This window comes from Erythrolamprus reginae, chromosome 4 (assembly GCF_031021105.1).
Source record: "Erythrolamprus reginae isolate rEryReg1 chromosome 4, rEryReg1.hap1, whole genome shotgun sequence".
Classification (NCBI taxonomy): domain Eukaryota; kingdom Metazoa; phylum Chordata; class Lepidosauria; order Squamata; family Dipsadidae; genus Erythrolamprus; species Erythrolamprus reginae.
Window position 1 is genome coordinate 279,824 of NC_091953.1, and position 19,662 is coordinate 299,485.

The 19,662-nt window shown below is 66.4% G+C and overlaps 4 protein-coding genes across 4 annotated transcripts; 1 reads left to right on the forward strand and 3 right to left on the reverse strand.

Moving 5' to 3' along the window:
- The first annotated feature begins 1,391 nt into the window (after positions 1 to 1,391).
- Positions 1,392 to 12,517, forward strand: APBB1 (amyloid beta precursor protein binding family B member 1). The gene is made up of 15 exons (XM_070749346.1): positions 1,392 to 1,624; positions 2,810 to 2,899; positions 3,282 to 3,891; positions 5,031 to 5,212; positions 8,298 to 8,354; positions 8,440 to 8,525; positions 8,800 to 8,863; positions 9,068 to 9,208; positions 9,320 to 9,447; positions 10,047 to 10,161; positions 10,371 to 10,455; positions 10,867 to 10,950; positions 11,376 to 11,491; positions 11,617 to 11,793; positions 12,034 to 12,517. The coding sequence occupies exons 3-15, from the start codon at positions 3,303 to 3,305 to the stop codon at positions 12,202 to 12,204; spliced, it is 1,995 nt and encodes a 664-aa protein (XP_070605447.1). The 5' UTR covers positions 1,392 to 1,624; positions 2,810 to 2,899; positions 3,282 to 3,302; the 3' UTR covers positions 12,205 to 12,517.
- On the reverse strand, positions 2,234 to 3,252 carry LOC139167066 (collagen alpha-1(XXVII) chain-like). The gene is made up of 2 exons (XM_070751495.1): positions 3,096 to 3,252; positions 2,234 to 2,982 (listed from the first exon to the last, which is right to left on the reverse strand). Exons 1-2 carry the CDS (start codon positions 3,250 to 3,252, stop codon positions 2,234 to 2,236), a joined length of 906 nt encoding a protein of 301 aa, XP_070607596.1.
- A 152-nt stretch (positions 12,518 to 12,669) lies between the features above and the next one.
- SMPD1 (sphingomyelin phosphodiesterase 1) lies at positions 12,670 to 19,262 on the reverse strand. Its single transcript, XM_070749347.1, has 6 exons — positions 19,054 to 19,262; positions 16,476 to 17,242; positions 14,954 to 15,125; positions 14,752 to 14,828; positions 13,597 to 13,742; positions 12,670 to 13,513 (listed from the first exon to the last, which is right to left on the reverse strand). The coding sequence occupies exons 1-6, from the start codon at positions 19,240 to 19,242 to the stop codon at positions 13,110 to 13,112; spliced, it is 1,755 nt and encodes a 584-aa protein (XP_070605448.1). The 5' UTR covers positions 19,243 to 19,262; the 3' UTR covers positions 12,670 to 13,109.
- LOC139167414 (uncharacterized) lies at positions 15,191 to 16,467 on the reverse strand. The gene has a single exon (XM_070751890.1). The coding sequence runs from the start codon at positions 16,465 to 16,467 to the stop codon at positions 15,286 to 15,288; it is 1,182 nt and encodes a 393-aa protein (XP_070607991.1). The 3' UTR covers positions 15,191 to 15,285.
- Positions 19,263 to 19,662: the final 400 nt, after the last annotated feature.

The following is a 19,662-nucleotide window of genomic DNA, read 5'->3' on the forward strand; positions in this document are numbered from 1 at the left end:
AAAGGATTTTTATACATGTAATTAAAAGAAATAAAGATAAAATATACTGTATACAATAAAATATACTAGCATTATATATGTATACTATATATATATATATATATATATATATATATATATATATATATATATCTTGATGGAATTGTGTTAGTATTATTAAATATTGATTGTTGATTGGATGTATGTTAAACTGAAAATTGATACAAAATATAAAATGTGTTTTGAGAAATGAAAAATATGGTAAATTGAGATAAGAAATTAAGGGTGCGTAATGGTGTAGTGATTTTACGTATGTTTTAGAAGCAAATAAAAATGGGTTATATATTAATAGACATAATATTGATAGCATGGTACTAATATTATAAATTTTTGATGGAAAAATGGTTTTGTAAAACTGAAATTAGATAAAACTGTTATAGATAGCAAAATACTTCAGTAGATGAAACCTGAATTGAAATTTGGATTGGTTTTGATTATAAATTAAATTAAGACGTAAGCTTAGATGACTAAAGAATTAAAGGGGGGCTTTAAAATGTGTTTCGAGAAGTGAAACTATGGTAAATAACTGGGGTTCATAGAATAGAGTAGAAATTAAGGGCGTGTAGTGAAATGTGATAATAAACATGTAGAAGAAAAAATAAAGATAGATGATTATGGCAATAGAATATGATGGCTGTAATTTTACTTAAAGCTTCTCAATAAGGGGAAAGAAATCCAAGCGCCTTCCTCTAGGGTGGCAGGAGGGCAGCGAGGCAGACGAGACCCCACCCGGAATAAAGGAGACGTGTCCAGACGGCGAGGACAAATCAACCGGGGGAACGGAAGCTCCGGGAAGAAGGGGCGCCGCGGCCCCTGGCCTGACACGGCGTGCCGGGGTCTCCCGCTTGGGCAGGGGGGTTGACTAGATGCCCTCCAGGGTCCCGTGGTCAACGCTTGTGGATCTGGACGGGCGAGGCGACGGCGGGCGACTGCCTTCCGGGACCCGAGGCGGGGGGGGGGGGGGTCATCAAAGGGAACCTCTCCCCTGACAGCCACGGCAGCCCGGGGAGCTGGGAGATTCAACGCTCGGTTGACGGGGGGGGGGCGCATAAGGGCTCCCGCTCGGGCAGAGCGCTGGATGACCTCCAAAGGCCCCTCCTGACCGCTGAGTCTCCGCCCAGAGGCCCCCCAGCGGCGCTCTCTTCCTCGAATCCCCCCCTCCCGGAGCCGCCTCCCCTCGGGCGTCCCCGGCGCTCCCCTTCCAAGCAGCGGCCAGCCTCGATGGGCTCTGCGGGGCTCCTTCGGAGGAGTGGCCCCGCCTGCCCGGGAACCGGAGCCCGTGGGGGGGGGGGGGGGCGGGCCGCCGCCCGCTGCGTAGAGGGTAAAGCGGGTGGGCGGGGGTCCCAGGAGGCTCCGAGCAGGCGGCCTCTCGGGCCTCAGCAGAGCCGCCTTCGGACCCCCGCCCTCCGCCCCTCCGCCCAAGCGCCGGGCGGACCCCGAAAGCCGCGGCGCCTCCTCCCCCGACGCTCCCCCCCGTCCTCCCCCCTCTGGGAGGGGCTGCTCGGAAGCGGAAGCGACGCCTCCCCCCCGACCTCCCCCCCCCGCCGCCATCTCCATCCTTCCCAAGGCGTCGCTGCAGCTGCAGGTACCCGGCGCGGGCGGAGGCGGCGGGGACCGAGGCTGGGGGCGCGGGAGGGGCCGAGCGCCGGCAATGTTCTCCCCGCCCGACCAGGCGAGCCGCGGCCAGAGTCTCCGCGGCCCCGCAGAGGAGGCGGCGGCCGGCCAGGAGGACGCGATGCCCGCGGCGGGCCAGGGCTGGGAGGCGAGGCAGGGCGGGCGCGGGGACCGCGGGGCGGGCGGGGGGCTCGGGGGCCTCTTCAAGGCCGGCACGCGGGCTGCGGAGGGGATGCCCGGGAGGGCGGAGGGGTTAGGTGGCAACGGCAAGCGCCCCGGGCCGTCCTGATGGCTTCTCTGGGCCCCGGGTCCCACGGCGGAAAGGGTCGGGGAGGAAGCGGGGAGCCCTAGGGGGGGAGCGAGGGGGGGGAAGCCCTGCCGGGGCTCCAGGAAGCGCCAGGCGGGGTCGTGGAGGGCCTTTCCCGTCGCAAGGGACCCCGAAGCAGCCCAATGGTCCGAGCGGATCAGCACCATCAATGGGGGGGGGGGGGGGCGCAGAATAGGCCATGTGACCCTGGGACAATGGAACAATTCCATTTAATTATTTTAAAAAGACGTTTTAATTTTTGCCCTTCACATTTCATTTTTCCTCCTTCTGTTTCTCTAATGATTCTGCCCCCCATATTTCTTTGAGGCTGCTTTGAGTTTTGCCCCCAGCAACTTGGCCCTGGCGCATCAGCCGTGCGGAGTGGGCAGGAGCCCCCGAGGGGCAGAGGCTGCCGAGGCGCCCTGTTGCCTGGGGGTCGGAGGGGGGAGCGGGGCCAAGAGGGACCCCGGCAGCATCTCTGGAGCCCCAGAAGCTCCGGCCTGGCCCCTGGGAGGAAGCGGCCGGGATTGGGCTGAGCTGCCCAGAGGGGGGCAGAGGGGGCCCAGGGGGTCTCGCGGGCTCTGGGCTCCTTCCCTGCTCCCATCTCCTGGTCCCAGCGGAAGGGGAGACGGGCACGGCCAGAGCGGCCTCCTGCTTCTGCGGGAAAGCGCCCCGACCCCCCTCCCCAGTCAGCCCGGGCCCATCGGACAGCTTCCCTCCAATTGTCGGGAGGGGGAGACCCCCAACAAGCGCCCCCACCAACCCAGAGGAGACCAGACCAGGAAGTCCCCCCCAGTCCTGAGGCTGCCGGGCTGGAGTGACCCCCCCGTCTTTCCCTGTTGCCCCCAGGAGCCGGATGTTGCCGGGGCCCCCTTGGACTGCCCCCCTGGGTGCCCCCGAGGCATGTAGCTGCGCTTCTCTCCCTCCGGCCCAGGATCGGTAAGCCCCCGGGGAGGTCTTGGCTTGGGGGGCAGGGATGGGGGGCTTGCGAAGAACAGTCCGGAGCTCTGGCCCGCCTAGTGCTGGTGACAGGGCGGGGGGAGGAGGCGAGGGGGGGAGGGGGCTTTCTGTGCCCCTGATCTCTGGCCCACTCCAAGACCCCCTCTACGACCGCCCAAGGCCCACCTGGGCCCACCCGATGGATATAGTTGGGTGACCAGCTTGGCTCCTTTCACTGCCCGGCAGGCTATGCTGGCCGATCCAAGGCGGCCCTCAGCAGGGTCCTGCTGGCCTTGGGGGGCTGGTGGGGGGCCTTCTTGGGGGTTGGGGCCACCTTGGGGCTGCTCCCTCATGACCGGCCACCCCCTCTCCCTCCCGCCAGTCTTCCCCAGGGGTCAGCACCATGTCCAGTTCGCTGAGCAAGCGGAGCAGCCTGGCCAATGACAACAGCCGCCTGGGCCTGGGCCTGGCCTTTGCAGCCCCGCCGGGGGGCCCGGTCCTGCCCCACAAGGGCCGGTGCGCCTACAGCTGTGGGGAGCTGCAGAGCCTCCTGGGGCTGCCGCCCTCCACGGAGGAGCCCTCCAACAGCAAGTGGAGGAAGGAGGGGCAGAACCAGCTGCGGCAGGCGGCCGAGCGCGGCCGCGACCAGAACCGCAACGAACTGAGCCTCCCCAGTAAGGAGCTGAGCGCACTGCTGGGCCCGCTGGTGGGGCAGGAGGGCCGGGCCCAGGCAGAGGACCCGGAGGCCGAGGAGGAGGAGGAGGAGGAAGACGAGGAGGAAGACGAGGAGGAGGAGGAAGGCTCCACGCCCATCCGGAGTGAGCCCGTGACGGAGTCGGAGCAGAGCTGGGAGCGGGCCCTGCCTCGGGGGGAACCAGGCCGCAGCGCCAGCCTCCTCTTTGCCACCCGCAACAGCACCGCCAGCGACGAGGATTCCAGCTGGGCCACCCTCAGCCAGGGCAGCCCCACCGGCAGCTCCCTGGACGAAGGTGGTAGGTCACCTGGGGGAGGGGGGAGGGGGCTTGGGGGAGAGACCACCGTTGGAGGGAGCCCAAAGGCAGAGCGGCCCACTGCCCCGTGTCTGGGCCAAACAGAATGGGGGTGGGGGTTGGAGGAGTCCCATGGGAGGGGGGAATGGGGGTGGGAGGGAATCCCCTCTGCCCCCCTCCCCCCTTGCCTACAGGTTGAACCTGGGAGGATTTCAGGGGGCAAACGCAGGGGCTCCGGGTTGGGCTGCTTTCTGATATGCCCCCCCCTCCCACTCCGTCCTTTGGTGGCTCAGCCAGGCTCCTTTAATTCTCCCCTGGGGGAGCCGTGATGTCAGCAGGTGCCTGGCACCGCCCCCCCTCCCCAGTCCATCCCCAGGGGCTGCCCAGTGCCCAGCAACCAGCCCTGGGGGGCCCTCTCTGGTCCCGCCCCCTGCAGCTGCTTCCCCGAGGGTGGGAAGACTCCGTGCAGCTCCCCCCCTCTCAGCCCTGGGGGGGCCCGCGGCTGCTGCCTCCTGCCTGCCGAGATGCACTTGGCCTGGGAAGAGGAGGAAGAGGAGGGGGGAGGGGGACTCTCAGGCTGGACGGGGAGGGGGCTGAGCAGACACCTGGACTGGCAAGAAGGTGGTGGGCCCTGGGGGCTGCGGGGGAGGGAGGGGCTGCGAGGGGAGGTCCCATCAGCCACCGAAGGGAGGGGGGGGCCAGGGGGCAAAATCCCTCCCTCTCTGGTGACTCAGGCCTTGCTTTTGCCCCTCCCCCAGGGAAAAAGGGACTTTGCCTTTGGTGGGGGAGGGGAGGGGAGGGGGTGGCTGAGGAGGCGGGGGCTCTTGCTCGCCTGAAGAGGGAGCGGAGTGGGGGGGAATCGGCAGGGAGGGCTGGGCTTGGTGTGGGGAGACCTGGTGTGAGGGCTCTGTCCCCCCCTTGCCCCGTGGGGGGGACAGAGAGGGGGGATGGAACAGGACTGGCGGGGTGGGGGTGATGGCTGGCCGATGGACGCTATGGGGAGGGTTGGGGCAACAGCCGCCGGCCCCCTCATCCCTGGCCTTATTTGGGGGGCAGCGCTTGGGGAACTGGTGGCAATGGGCGCCCTGGGAGGCACCCCACTGCGGACGCCCCCCTGCTGACCGGGCCCCTTCTCTTTGCAGACTCCTTCTGGCTGTGCAACTCCCTGGAGACGGACTCCGACCTCCCGGCGGGATGGATGCGGGTCCAAGACACGTCCGGCACCTACTACTGGCACATCCCGACCGGCACCACCCAGTGGGAGCCCCCCTTGTGCAGTGGGAGGGGCGGCTCGACAGGAAACACCCCCACCCGGGAGACCCAGGTGAAAGCCTCGCGGGGCAGGGCCCCATTCCGGCAGAGGTCCTGGCCGTGGGTGGCCGAGCGGTGGGGCCAAAGGGCATTTGCTGCTTCATTTCGTGCTTAGCTTCAAAGTCATGTCCGACCCACGGCGACCCCACAGAGGAAGTTCCTCCTGGCCTTCCTGTCCCCTCCTCTCCCCCGTTGAAGCCCAGGTCGGCTGCTTCAGGGGCCCCGGCCACCCGGCCCCCTCCTTTTGCCCTCCCTCCCTCGTTCCCAGGCTCTTTCAGGCCCTTCTCCTCCAGGGAGCCCTTCCGCCTCGCCAGGTGGCCCACTCAGCCCGTGAGTTCCCCCTTCAGGATCTTGTGGCCTTCCAAAGAGCAGCCAGGGTGGATCTCCTCTGGGACCGACAGGCTGGGTGGCCTTGCAGTCCAGGGGGCTGGTGGGAGTCTGTCCATCCTTTGGGCTCAGCCTTCCTTACGGTCCAACTCTCACAGCCCCCCAGTGCAGCTGGGAAATGCGTGGCCTTGACTGGACACACTTTGGTTGGCAGCGCTGGGGTGACGGGGGTCGTGAGTGTAGATTCGCTGTGGTTGTCCTCCTCCCTGGGAGCAAGCGGCTTTCAGTTCCTTGGCCACAGTCCCCACCTGCGCTGGTCGTGGAGCCCAGGAAAATCTGCCACTGCCCCCATTTCCTCCCCATCTATTTGCCAGGAACGGAGAGGGCCGGATGCCACGATCTTAGTTTTTGTTAATGCTGAGTTTCCACTTTTGCACCCTGCTCCTTCCCCCGCCTGAAGAGGCTCCCTGGCTCCTCTCTGCCCCTAGAGTGGCATCACCACCTGCACATCTGAGGTGGTTTCTCCTGGCAGTCCCCATTCCTGCGTTGGAGTCATCCAGCCCCACCTGTCTCTGAAATGGACACGGGCAGAGCCACAGGATATGCAGCCCCAACTTTGAACGAATCAGTGGTTCCGTGACCCGTTGTGACTGTTGCTTCTTCCCCTGCCTATCGGTTTCTCAGGAGGCAAATGAGGCGGTCTGGGACCCCCCTCCCTTTAGGAACTTGCCCCAATTTGTTGCAATCCACACAATAGACAACGGAGGTGAAGGGGGTGTTTTTCTGGACCCCCCTCGCTTCCTCCACGATCCGGCCTAGTTGGCAGCTGGATCTCGAGCTCCTCTGCCTGTCCGTCTGGTAGTTCTCGGTCCACAGACGGCTGGAGCCTCGCTTGGGGGGCTTGGGGCATAACGTGACCAGCATGTGAGGTGCGATAGTCTGAGTATTCTTGGGCATTGGCCTTCTTTGGAATCGGAATGTAGACTGACCCTTCCGGGTCCTGTGGCCACCGTTGAGCTTTCCAAATTTGCTGGCCAATTGAGTGGAGATTTTGAGGAGCTGGGCTGGGCTGCTGTCACCTCCGCAGGCTCTTTTGTTGCTCAGGTCCCCCGGGGTCACCGTCCGGGGTGCCTGGCTCGAGGTCATGGTCCTCGGGGAGGTTAAGCTCGTTGTCGTGCAGCTCTTCTGTGTATTTTCTCGGCCCCTTCGGCCTCCGTCTGGCCCTTTGGGTCCTTGGTCACGAAACGCTCCGGTTTCCTTGAGGAGGTCTCTGCTCCCCCCTTCTCCGGCCGTCTCCTTCCGTTCCTTGGCCCGGTTCGTTTAAGGAGACGCTCTTCTCTCTGCTCTGGGATTCACCTGTGTGTGTGTGTGTGGGGGGGTGCCCCTTCCTCTTCCTCCCTGGCCTTTCGTTCCCCCCCTCCCCGGCTGACACTTTCCCTCCTTGCTTTTCTTCTCCTTTGGGGCGGTTTCCTGCCTGAGGGGCCTGGAGCTTCTATTGAGTCATTCGACTTCCCTCCGGGCGGCTTACAACAGGGATACAACACATAGCAGGAAAGAGCCAAGGAAGCGCAGCGCTCCCTCTCTCCCCTGCTTCCTCCTACTCTGAGGCTCTGCAGCAGGAAGCTCCCGGCCGTGTTCCTGCAGCCGGTGGAGAGAGAGCTTTGGCCTTCTGCTGGGGGGTCCCACCACTGGGGGGTCATCGCAACCGACTCCCTCCCCCCACTCCGTTTCAGTCCACTGAGGCCTCCTGAGAGGTTTAAGTTTATCCAGGCTTCCTTGCCTACTACAAATTCCTCAAGGCATCAAATGTCACTGAGACTCCCATTATTTCCTCCCCACCCCCAGCAGCCCCCTCCCCTTGAGAGGTGCCCGGAGAGGGGCTGATTGGCTGTCATGCCTGGGGAGGGACTAGAACTCCCCGACTCCTGGTGGCTTGGCCACTAGGCCAGGCAGGGGGCTCGGGTCACGGCAGCCCCTCCAGTGGCTGAGAGGCTACCCAGGGAGGGCGGGGGCTCAAGAGGGCAGGGCTGGGCACTGGCTGCCCTGGGGGAGAGCAGCTGCGGGGGAGGGGCTCCTGCCTTGACTGGGAGGGGGAAGGGCAACACAGGCTGGCCGCTTGGAGGGGGAAGAAGCGGAATGGACGCCTCAGTGCTGCAAAGGGGATGCTGACCCCCTGCAGAGCGGCTGGGGGTCCCAGGAGCCTGGAAGGGAGGGAGAGGCTCTTCCCGCTCAGTGGGGGGTGGGGGCGGCGGCTGGACTGAGCACCCGAGGGACTCCCCCTCTGGGCCTGGCCCTTCCCAGTTGCCCTGAGGCCGAGGGGAGGCTCCTGGGGGGGGGCAACTCACTCCCCCTCCCCCCTCCCTGGCTGGGAAGCAGGAGAGGGAGTCCCAGTCCTGTCGTAGGCCCCTCCTCTTGGCCCAGCCCTCCTCGCAGGGCGGTTGTGGGCAGGGAAGGCCAGGAGGAGGAGTGTTGGGCTGCCTCAAATTATTTACCAGAACCGAAATATACTTCTACACGAGTGAAGTGATGAAATAAGGGGACCAGTCCTTTGTCCTTTTACACCCTTGCTGGGGCAGAGCGGGGGCGGTGAGGGGGGGGGGCTTCCGTGGTGGGCTTGGGGGGCAGGGCTGGGGCAGGATGGGCCTGCTCTGAGCTGGGCTGCTTAGCGAGGGGGGGCTGCTCTGTCCCGGGGGGGGGCTCGTGGGGCCGCGTGCAGGGAGGGGAGTGGGCAGGCAAAGGGCTCCCAGTTCACCCCCCTCCCTTCCCTGCAGCTCACCTGGATGGACTTCGGGCAGGCGGACCCAGCCCCCGATCCAGACCTCTGGCAGGTGAGGGGCTGCCTGGGCCGAGGGGGCTCAGGGGCACAAGGGTGGGTGGGGGGCTCAGTTGCTCCTCACGGCTTTCCTCCCCCAGGAGGTTCCACCGCCAGAGGGGTCGGCCCCCGAGTGTCAGACAGAGGAGGCCCCACCCAGCTCAGCCTCGGCCCCTCCCGGCATACGGTGAGTGTGTTGGGGGGGGTGCATCTGGGAGGGACTCTCCCTCAGGGGTCGACCCCCATGCTGGCTGCCCCCCTGCCCCATTCAGCACCCCTGCCAGCACAATCCCAGCAGGGGGAGGGGAGCACGGCCAGTCAGGTGTGTGTGGGGTTGGCCTTGGCAGAGAGCTGCCTTGCCCCCGTCTCTCTCCCCTTCCCTCGGAGGGGCCTGAGGGCTGCGGGGGGGGGGAGCGCTGTGGGTGGGGGGCTGTTGAAGAGGGGGCCCAACTGTCTTGCAGGTCGTCCGTGGAAGCGGGAGGAGGGGGAGCGGAGGGGCTGCTGGGCCTCCCACCGGGGTCGAAGGTAAAGCTGCTCGGTTGGGGCCCCAGAGCCCCTCGCAGGACACAAATGGTGGGGTGGGGGGAAGCCAAGAGGTTGAGACAGCCGGAAGGGGGCCACGAGGGCAGAGGTCCTGGTGAGGGGGGGCTCCCTGGGGGGGGGCATAAGGGGAGGCTTCCTCTTCGGGGGGGGGATTCACCCCCGTCTCTCCTCTGCTGCTGCCCGCAGGGATTCTCCGTCCGCTCGCTGGGCTGGGTGGAGGTGGCCGAGGAGGAGCTGGGGGCTGGCCGGAGCAGCCTGGCCATCAACAACTGCATCCGGCAGCTGGCGGGACAAGGGGGGCCGGGCCTGGGGGGCCCTTGGGCGGAGGTGAGTGAGGGGCCAGGTGGGCAGGGGAGGGGCTGCTGGGGGGGGGAGAAGAGGGGCACTGGGGAGAGGGGGGGCACAGAGGGAGTGGCCGCTCTCTGCTGCCCCCTGCAGGGCAAGTCCATGCTGCTGGTGCTGGAGGAGAAGCGGCTGAAGTTGCTGGACCCCCAGGAGCAGAGGGAGCTGCACTGCCTGCCCATCGCGGCCATCCGGGTCTGGGGCGTCGGCCGGGACAGCGGAAGGTAGGCGGGGGGGGGGGTTGGGGCTCCCCCGGAGGGTCCTGTGCCCGGGGCAGGTGGGCTCCCGGCTGGCTCTCATCCCAGCCGGTGGGGGCTGAACCCCCTTGGGGAAGAGGGGCCTGGGCACTCTGGTGTCTCTCGCATGCAGTGGGAATGACCCCCTTGGGGGGCCTCTGGGGGACCCCCGTGCCACGGCCTCCATTCTGGCCTCTGAGGCTGGACTTTGGGCTGCCTCTGTGGGAGAGTTTGCCTCCCCCCACTTCTACTTTTGGGTGGGGGAGGGGCTTCCTCCTCCTTGATGTGTGTGTTGTGGTTGGGGGGGGTCTTCCCAAAGGTTCTTGCAGCAGCCCTGAGCCCTGGGTCTGATGGGCCAATCCGGGTGGGGGGGGTGTCCTGGGGGTAGCTGGCTGTCCCTTCCTTCCCCCTCCCCTGGACCCATGGAAAGGTGACCCCTGCACCCCCACCCTCTCCGTCCAGCTAGAGCTCGAATGTGCCCCCCCCGGGAGTGCCCACCTCCACACCTGCCCCCCCGGAGGGCCTTTGTCCAGCGCTGTCCCGTGCCCTGCGTCCTGACCCTCCACCTGTCCGTCCCCCCCCCGCAGGGAGTTTGCCTACGTGGCCCAGGACCAGCTGGCTCAGATGCTGAAGTGCCACGTCCTCCGGTGCGACGGCCCTGCCACGGACATCGCCAGCAGCCTCCACGAAATCTGCTCTGAGGTCAGCGCCCGCCCCCTCCCCCGCCTCCCCTCTGCCTGGGGGGTCTCTGGCCATTCGGCCTTCTGCCCCCTCCCGTCTGCTCCGGAGGTGTGTGTGTCCTGCAAAGGTGGACCCAAGAGGCAGCCCCCCTCCTCAGACCCCCTGCACCCCCCCTCCCCATCCTTAGGCCATGGGGTGGAGCGGCCTGACCTCCTCCCCCCCTCCTCTAGATGGCGGCAGAGAGGCGCAGCGCCCAAAGCTCCCTCGGGGGCCTCTCGCTGGACCCCTCCAAGATGGTGGAAATCCCCTTCCAAGGTAGGGGAGGGAGGGGACAGCGGGGGGGGGGGTCTCCTCAGGTCAGCCCTCCCCTGGGGCCCTCGGAGGGGCAGGGGGGCCGTCCAGGGGTCCATCGGAGGGGGGGGGGGCTCCGCTTGCAGCCACTGTGGAGCCTGGCAATGAAGGCTGTGGACCTTTTGGGACTCATGGTGGCAATTGTAAAATGACCGCAGGGGTCATCAAGGGGACCACTACCCACCAGGAGGGGGTGCCTGCTTCTGCCCAGGCCGTCTTCAGAGTGGGGCCCTGGGTTCGAAGGCTGCCCTGACCATGGCTGGCGGGGGGGGGGGGGCGGAGGGGATGTGGACTTTTGAAGAGGGGCGTGTGGGTGAGTGGTCGCTAAGCAACCTGCTGTAAGTGGAGGACCCCCCTCTTCCTCCTTTCCCCCAGTGGAGTTTCCAGCACCCAAAAGTGAATCTGTCCAGAAGTTCCAGGTGTTCTACCTGGGGAGCGTCTCCGTGGCCAAGCCTGTGGGTAAGGGGGGCGAGGGGAGGGGAGGCACCCCACGCCTGCCTGCTCCTCCCCAGAGGCCACGGGCCTGGGGGGGTTGGGGAGCCCTGCTCTAAAGGACTAAGGGGACCCTCCTGGGCTGCCCCACTCCCTCCCTGTGCACGGCCCCCTTGACCTCTGATCTCCTGGGGTCCTCAGCTTCCGCAAAGGCAGGACTCCTGAGGAGAGGGGGGGCAGTTGCCCCCAGTTGTTCAAGGCCAGCAGACCCCCCCGTTCTCCCTTTGAGGTGGGAAGGCGTCCACGGGGAGCATCCCCCCCCCGGCCAGAGCAGAGGCCCCACCCGCAGGGGCCCCCGGCCAGCCTGGGTGGAGGTGCCCTGTCCCCCGCCCTTGGGGCCCCCTGGCTGGGCTGCCCTGGTGAGGAGGCCCTGGCTGCCTTGTCTTCTTTAGGCATGGAGGTCATCAACCGGGCCCTGGAGGCGGCCTTGGCGTCCGGCAGCAAGGAGCAGTGGGCCCCCGCTCAGTTCAGTGTGGCCCCCGCCACCCTCACCCTCCTCCACCAGCAGGTAAAGGGCCGAGCACTGGCGCCGTGGGGTGGAAGGGCCCGGGAGGGATCGGAGAGGGCACACGGCCCCCTCCTGCCCCCTCACGCTCTCCGTGGGGCCCCTCCGGGCTGCCCCCTCCCCTGCAGACGGAGCGCGTGCTGTGCGAGTGCCGGGTGCGCTTCCTCTCCTTCATGGGCATCGGGAGGGACCCCCGCTCCTTCGCCTTCATCATGGCTGCTGCCGCCGGCACTTTCTCCTGCCACATGGTTTGGTGCGAGCCCAACGCGGCCGGGCTGAGCGAAGCCGTCCAGGCCGCTTGCATGGTGAGTGCCGGGGGCCCCTGCGCTCCCCCCAACCCGACCCCCCCTCCCGCTGGGCAGAGGCTCGGCCGCCAAAGGCTGACCTGCAATCGGAGGGCCGGCCACTCCTGCACATACACACATGCCCCTCACCCCCTGGTGGTCCCTCCTGCTTCCCCTCTGTAGGCGGCCGGGAGGGGGGTGGGCAGGGCAGGGCGTGTCCCCCGTCGTCCATGCCGCCACCGCCTCCTCCCTCCTTTTCAGCTCCGCTACCAGAAATGCTTGGATGCGCGGCCCCAGTCCACGGGCAGCTCCTGCCTCCCGGCCCCCCCTGCCGACTCTGTGGCTCGCCGCGTGGGCTCCACGGTCAGGAAGGGCATCCAGGCTCTGCTGGGGACCCTCCAACCCAGGCACCAGGGGGCCCAGACGCCGTGAGCCCCAGGCCGGAGGGGCCCCTGCCCGTCCTCCAGAGCCCCGTCTGTCTTCTGCACGGGGGGGGGGGGCAAGGGGCCCCTTCAGGAGGGATCATGCCTGGATCTCCACAGGCCAGTCGGGGGAAGGAGGGAGGGGTCCTCATCCTCCTCCCCCGCCCTGCGGAGGACATTGCTGGCAACTGGCCAGACATGGGGTGAGGAGAGGGGGCTCAGGGTCCCCGCAGCCTCCCCATTGGCCGAGGGGCAGAGCGGGTGGGGGGCTGTCTCTGCTGTTTGTCTTGTAATTAACCCACCAATAAACTCTCTTCCATGGACCTCGTCTCTGGCCTGGTCATCCCTCCCTCCCTCCCTGCTCGGGTCCAGTGCTGGGGATGGTGGGGGTCCAGGATGCGTCCCCCTGTCTTCTGGCCCTGGGGGGAGCCCAGAGGATGGGTGGGAGTGGGGGGAGAAAAAGGAGCCTTCTGCCTGTGGAGGAAGCCGTTTATTGCGGGGGTGGGGGGAGGAAGGGGGAGGAGCAAAAGGGGAGTGGGGCCACCGCTCCCCTGCTGGCAGAGTCTGGTTTTGCAGCCTCATGGGAAGAGTCCTGGCCACAGAGCCCCCCACCCCCCCAAGCGTCCTCCAGGCCTTGCCGCCTCCTCTGCTGCTGGCACTCCAAACATGGGGGGCGGGGCGGGGGGCAGAAGCAGTGTCTGGGTGGCCTGCTTTCCACGGCCACATAAAACGGGTGCAAGTGGAGGCGGGGCCCAGGAGAGGGGAGCAAAGGGCCGCCTCTCGGGGGCCCAGTCTGGGGGCTTTCCCTGAGCCCCACAGGGGGGGGAGGGAGGGGTGCCGTGCTGTGCCTGCAGAGCCGGCTGGAGGGCGGGGCCGCTGCGCCCCTGGGAACCCTAGGCGGGGCCTTCCCCCCGGCTAGCAGAACCTCTGCTGCCGCCACCAGGCCTGGATCTCTGGGAAGGGCAGCTGGAGGGACTGGCAGAGTTTGGGGTCGGCTGCCCGGCCGGTCCGGAGGGCGCAGAGCGTGGCCTTCTTGCAGGCGTCCCCGCAGGGCTGGGCAGGCGGGTGGCCCTTGAACCTCAGGTACCAGAAGTGCTGGAAGAGCCGCTCGTCGGCCTGCAGGCGGTCCAGCAGCCGGTTCCAGTCCTCCGGGAAGGCCACGGGCAGCCCGTACGTCTCCCGGGCCCCGTAGAGGCGCTGCCACCGAGCCACGGCCCCGGGCTGGTTTGCTTGCGTCAGGTTCAGGATGAAGGTCTCGTGGTCCAGGACCATGGAGGAGCTGCCGGGGCGGATCCCATCAACGTAGTAGACCCGGTACCCTGGAATGGGGGTCAGGGGTCAGTCCAGGAGGGGCTCCCTGCAGCGAAGCCCCCCGGGGGGAGGGAGGGGACCCCCACCTCACCTGGGTTGAGCCGGATGTAGGTGGTGACGCTGGGGGCCAGGAAGGCAATGCCCAGCGGCCGGGAGGCGGTCTCCTCGTCGTAGAAGAGCTCAAAGCCGTCCAGGTGGGTGTGGCCAAAGAACTGCCCGGCCACCGTGCCCTCAAACCTGACGAGAGAGATGGGCTTCAGCGGGGGAGGGGCAGGGGGCTGGCCTCACGTTGGGGGCCCTGGAGGTAGTGGGGGTGCAGAGAGAGGCCTCGCTAGGGACCCTAGCTAGGGCCCCCCATACTTGCCAGGGGGCAGCCAGGTCTCAGCGGGGGGGGGGGGAGCCTGACCCGTGGGTGGGATGGGCAGAGGGGCCTCGCCCAACCTCCAAGGGATGAGCAGAGCTGGACCTGCTGGTGACCAGGCCAGACACCCACTGGGAGCCCCCAAATTTCTGGTGTGGGCTAGAGAATTGAAAGCCCCCCCAGAAACAGATAACAGGCCCCGAGTTCCAGTGATGGCCAAGGACACCCCTTGACCAGGGGAGAGGGAGGCTGCCACCTTGAGCAGGGGGCTGGATTGGGTGACCCCTCCCCCCAGGGTCCTTTGGGAGGGGTCCAAATAATAAACAAAGAAGACCCCCCCCCGGGCCCCTTCCAGTTCTAGGACTCTGTGTTTTACGGGCTCAGGGAGGGGCCTGGCAAGTGGGGGGGCCCTTTGGGGGCTTATCTTGGCTGCACTGTACATGCCCCCCCAAGGAAGAGGGCCTGCGGAGCCCAATGAGCGGTGAGGACTCGAGCCCCATCCGGCCTCCAGGGGCCTTTCCAGGGCCTCCGCTTGACCTGACCTGCTTCCTGGGTTGTGTGAACGAGGCTCAGATTCCAGAATTTACCCAGAAAGGAAACGTTTTCTCTTTGGCTTTGGGAGCCCAGCCCCCGCCCCCTGGCTGCGCCCCCCTCCCGGCCCTTCAGGGACCCACCTGGGGGCTCCTCCTTCCATCCGAAGCAGAGCTGGTGATGGAGGGTGGGGGATGGAGAGGAGGGGGCCCTCAGGTCCCCACCCCAAACGCAGAGCCTCCCCAGAGTTGGGGGGGGGACACGCCATCCGGCCTGGGGAGGGCGAAGGGCAGGGGCCTGGGGGCCTGCAGGAATCTCTCCGTCTGCCGGGGGGGGGGGGCTGGCGCTCCGTACCTGTTGATGATGCGGTAGTAGTTCCAGCCCCAGCTGCGCAGGCAGTGGGAGGGCGGGATGTGGCCGATGATGTGGACCTGCAGGGGGGGGTCAGCAGGGGGGGTCAGCAGCAAGGGGATCGCCCCTCCCTCCCCCTCCCTGCTTCACGCTCCATGAGCCGCCCTGCCCCGTCCAGCCCCCGACACCCCCCTCCCGGCCTCACCTTCTCACCAGCCGCCTCGGCCCCCTGCAGGACGCCCACCAGCCACTGGAGCTGCCCGGCCGGGTCGGTGGAGTTGATGAGGAGCCAGAAGTTGGCCTCGGAGCAGAAGTTCATGTTGAGGGACACCAGGCGGAGGCCCCTCCAGATGGGGAGGGTGTAGAAGCCCCCCAGCCTGCCAGGGGGAAGGCCGGAGAAGCTCAGAGGGGAACCCAGAGGCCCCCCACCCACTCTCTCCCGGGAGAACCCCAAGGGGGCTGGGTCCCCTCCCCACCAGCCAGCCCCCGGCCCCTCCTGTGAGCCCCCCCCGTGGGGCAACGTTACGACTGTGGACGTCAGTGCCCAGACTCCCTGAGGCAGCAGAGCCGAATCCTGGGAGCTGGGAAAGTTGCCCGGGTGGCCCAGCTCAGCCGTGGCCCGGGGCAGAGGCAGCCTGGCTGGTGCCACGGGGCTTTGCCACCCGCCCACGCCCGGGAAAGGGAGAGACTCCTGAGCGAGCGGAGACCGGCCCTTCCCGCCCCGGGGCCAGGAGCGGCTTCCCTCGGACACCTGGCGGCAGCATCCGGGCCCAACCCTAACCCCCAAGGAAGCCAGCTTCCCAATGACGGGGGGGAGGGGGCACAGGTTGGCCCTGCGAGAGGACAGCCCGCCTCAAAGGGCAGGGGGGGCCTATTCGGGGTGGGGGCTTTGCACGCTGCAGGAACACTTGCGATAACCTCAACAGAATGGTCCCCAAAACAGCCGGAGCCGCCTCGCAGGGCTGTGGTTGTGGGGGAGAGAGTCCTGGGGGGGGGCCATACAAGTCCCACAAATAAATCGATAGAGTACTGGACATGTCTTGAGAAGTCTACAAAGCCCCACAAAGGCGGGCTGTGAATAACACAAACAAAAGGGCCGAGGGAGGAAGGTATCACGTACACAACAACAGCCCCAAAGACCACCCCGGTTTCCAGCCTTGTGTGGGCTTTTCGGCCACGGCTACGCTCCAGACCTGTGGACCTCCAAGGCCCGAATCCCTCCAAGGCTGGCTGGGTGGGGCTGCCAGGGGGCTGAAGGGTCTTAAAAGCCGACACGGTGGGGCAGCCGTGTTTCCAAGCCCCTCCTGAGGCCGCCCACGGAAGCGTGGCAGCTGCGAGGCTCCACCTGGTGAACCCGGCCGCCCTGACCCCACGCCTGGGCAAGCCGGAGGTCTCGCTGAGCACGAAGAGGGCGGCCGCTTGGCCAACAGCATCCAGACCAGGGAGACCCAGCAGGGCAGCCACAACCCGCCTGCCTGGAAACCAATCCGTCCGTGGGGTTTCTGTGGCCCCCCGGCTCAGCCAAGAGACATGGGGGCAAGGGGTCTGGCTCCACCAGCGGCCCTTCCCCCCAGGCAGCTGTGGTGATGGGCAGCAGGGGATGGCCAGGGAAGGCCCTGCCACGGCCTCCTTGATTAAGGCGGCTTTGCGTGGCCCCTCCTGACGTCCCCCAGGCAGCCTTCCAGCCCCCCCTCCCGGTGAACCCCCCGCACGCCCCATGCCCCCACCTGAGGGTCCGCAGGGCTCCGGGGGTCAGCCAGGGCTGCCAGGCATCGGCCATCGCGTCGTACAGCCAGGCGGAGGACTGGTTCCCTGGCACGTACGGAGGCGGGAAGGCGTTGACGGGCACGGATTCGTGGTTGCCCACGGCCGGGTAGACGGGCAGGGGCCCCAGGTACTTGCGGACGAGGCGGGTGACGGTGGTCAGTGCCTGCAGCTGGTCCCGGCGGGTCTGCTGCCAGACGTTGTGGGCCGGGATGTCCCCCGTCCAGTAGGCAGCGTCGAAGGGCCCCCCCGTGGAGGCCAGGTGCCGCAGCAGGTGCTCCAGCGTGTGGAGGGGCAGGTCGCACTTGCTGTAGGAGCCCCAGTAGCCGGCCCCCCCCAGCCCCCGCGGCCGGCCCCCCCGGCAGCAGAGGGGCTCCTGGCAGTCGGGGTCGCTGCCCGGCATGTACTGGCGGTCCCAGTGCAGGTCCGTCAGGAAGAGCAGGCGGGCGGTGGGGGCTCCGGGTGGTGGGGGCGTGGGGGGCCGCACGGGGGGCTTGGGGGTCGCGGGCAGGCTGACGTTCCAGTTGGAGTAGATGTCCCAGTGGCCGCAGCGGGCGCCCACCAGCAGGCCGCAGATCTCAGCTGGGCGCAGGATGGAGCGGGCCCAGGCGGTCACCATATCCTGCCCGAAGAGACGGACGATCTCCCGGCAGATCTCGGGCGCCGCCAGCCGCAGCGTCACGCAGACCTTGGCCGCCAGCTGCTGCAGGTGCTCCACACTCGGCTCCAGCTGCGGGGCAGACGGGGGGCATTACCACTCCAGGGGTGGGTGGAGGGGAATGGGCGGGGGCCAAAGAAGCGGAAAAGGGGGGCCTCAGCCAGTGTTCCCTCTAATTTTGGGGGGGGGGGCGGAAAAGTATAGTGTCTGAGCGGCAGTCCCTTTGGGACTGGGCGGCACAGAAATAACAAACTAACAAACAAACAAACAAATAAACAAACAAACAAACAAAACCCCCACCCTGTTTTGCCTCAGAGAATTTCAAAATAAAACACTGTGCTGTGTGTCTATAAGAGTGAGCTCATAATAGGGCAACTCTATCAGTATCAAAATGCCACTTAAATAGTTGAGCTAGTTTCAAACTAGATTTTGATTTTCTTTCTCTCTTCCTTACTCCCATTCTTTTTCTTTCTCTTTTCCTTCCTCTCTTTTTTCTATCTGTTTCTCTCTCTTCCTCTCTTCCTCTCTCTCTCCCCTCTCACTCTTTCCCTCTCTGCTTCTGGGCAGGTTTGGAAAACTCTGAGTTGATGATGATTTTTAAGTGAGCGATTGCTCACTGCTCAGCTTAGAGGGAACTATGGCCTCAGCTGCCTGTCCCCTCCTGGGTTCCTGCTGGGAGGGGGGAGCCCAGGCTCTGGCAGAAAAAGCCGGCCTCCCCTGCCCCCCATGACCAGGCATGGGGCGAGGGCTGCCCCCAGGCGCTCCCTCAGCCGGCCAGCCGGCTGCAGGGGACTCTGCCGTCCCAACCCAGCCCTGGTCCAGATGCTTGCTGGGCACCTGGAGAGCTGCCTGGAAGGGGTGGGGTGGGGGTCCTGGGCTGACCCGGCCTGCCCTGCCATCAGAGGGCGGAGTTTGGGGCCCGACTGCTGCCCCTCCAAGGGCCTGAAGGGGAGGGGTCTCCTTGGGGTCTCCTTTCCCTGTGGCCAAGGGAGGGGGCAAGCAGCTGAAGGAGAGGTGGGGCAGCCCCTCCTCCGCTCCACCCCCCTCGCATGTCAGGCTCGGGCCCCACTGGTGTTATTGTTCCAAATGACTGAAAGGGGCCAAGAGGAGCGTGGCCCAGTGGTCAGAGTGCGGCCCTGCAGGCTCCTTCTGCCCACTGCAGTCCAGCAGTTCAAATCCCCCCACCCCTCGGCTCCAGATTGGCTCAGCCTTCCCTCCTTCTGGGGAGGGTGGGGGGTCGAAGGGGGACCCGGATGGCTGGGAGTCACTCGGTCAACCGCTTAGAGGGGGGCTGGGAAAGCCACGGCCCTCCCCCCTCCTCTGTCTCCCAGAACAACCGCCCTGTGCGGGGGACGTGGGGTGGGGGCGCCCGAGGGGACTCTGCTATGACTTGGGGACTTCAACTCCCAGAATCCCTCGGCCAATCCTGCCATCTGGGGAATTCTGGGAGTTGAAGTCCAGAGATCATAGCAGAACCGCCTCGACTGACGGGGTCCCACCCGAGCGGGAGGCTGCGCGAGGCACCCGAGGGAAACGGAGGCGGGGGGGGCAAGGGGCCTGGGGGGGGGCTCCAGGGTCGACGCGCGCGCGCACACACACACACAAGCGGTGGGGGAGCCCCCGAGGGTGCCGGCTGCCGCCTCCTCTGCCCTCGCCCGCCCTCCGCAGAGCTCGTGACCGGCTGGGGGGGAGGGGGAGCGAGGCCGCCAACAGGAGGAGGAGGGGGGGGGGCTCCCTTGCGAGGGGGGCTGGGAGGGCAGGGCGGGGGGCGGCCGTCAGGCCCCGGGGGCGGCTCCGGCCTCCTGGGAAACTTCTCCGCGGGACCGGCGGGCAGGAGAAGCGCCGCCCCCCCTCCTTCCGCGGGTGGGGGTCCGGTGGCTGACCTGCATGCTGGCGTCCAGGGCGGCGAAGAGGAGGCGGCAGGCGGGGCAGCTGAGGTTCGTCCAGCCGAAGCGCCCTCCGGCCACGGGCAGCAGGCTCTCCAGGGCCGCCCGGCTCTTCTCCCGGGACCCCGCCAGCCCCGCCGCCGCCCCCGCCACCAGCGCCACCAGCACCAGCCGCGCCACCGCCATCGCCCCCTCCGGCCCGGCCGACCCGACGCCGCTCGCCTCTGCCGCCCGCTCGGCCGCCCAGCCCGGAAGACGCCGCGGGGGCGGGGCCAGGCCCCAGGCCCCGCCCCCTCTCAAGATGGCCTCCGCCCCCCCGCGGCTGCTGCCCTCCCGGCGTCCTCCTCTGGGCTTCCCTCTCTTCGGCCTCCCCTGGCGCCTCTGGCCCAAGACTCGGCCGTCCAGACCCCCGGCTCGGCCCCATTCCTCTGCCCCCCCCGCCCCCGAGGGTGCGTGAAGGCGCGCGTGGCCCTGCAGGGGGATGCCGAACTCCCAAGGAATTCCCCGCCGGGTTTGGGGGGCGGGCTGGTCTTCCCGGCCGAGTGTGCGCAGGTGTGGCCAGATCCCGGCCTTTCCGTGGTGGCCCCTCGGAGGTTCCTCGCCCTT

Coding starts and splice junctions, on each gene's coding strand:
- APBB1 (XM_070749346.1), top strand. CDS start 3,303: ATGTCCAGTTCGCTGAGCAAGCGGAGCAGCCTGGCCAATGACAACAGC. Junction 9,209..9,319: donor TGGGGGGCCCTTGGGCGGAG/GTGAGTGAGGGG, acceptor TGCCCCCTGCAG/GGCAAGTCCATGCTGCTGGT. Junction 10,456..10,866: donor GGTGGAAATCCCCTTCCAAG/GTAGGGGAGGGA, acceptor CCTTTCCCCCAG/TGGAGTTTCCAGCACCCAAA.
- LOC139167066 (XM_070751495.1), bottom strand. CDS start 3,252: ATGAGGGAGCAGCCCCAAGGTGGCCCCAACCCCCAAGAAGGCCCCCCA. Junction 2,983..3,095: donor CACCCAACTATATCCATCGG/GTGGGCCCAGGT, acceptor CCCTGTCACCAG/CACTAGGCGGGCCAGAGCTC.
- LOC139167414 (XM_070751890.1), bottom strand. CDS start 16,467: ATGGGGCGTGCGGGGGGTTCACCGGGAGGGGGGGCTGGAAGGCTGCCT.
- SMPD1 (XM_070749347.1), bottom strand. CDS start 19,242: ATGGCGGTGGCGCGGCTGGTGCTGGTGGCGCTGGTGGCGGGGGCGGCG. Junction 14,829..14,953: donor CCGAGGCGGCTGGTGAGAAG/GTGAGGCCGGGA, acceptor CCCCCCCTGCAG/GTCCACATCATCGGCCACAT. Junction 13,743..14,751: donor TACTACCGCATCATCAACAG/GTACGGAGCGCC, acceptor CTCTCTCGTCAG/GTTTGAGGGCACGGTGGCCG.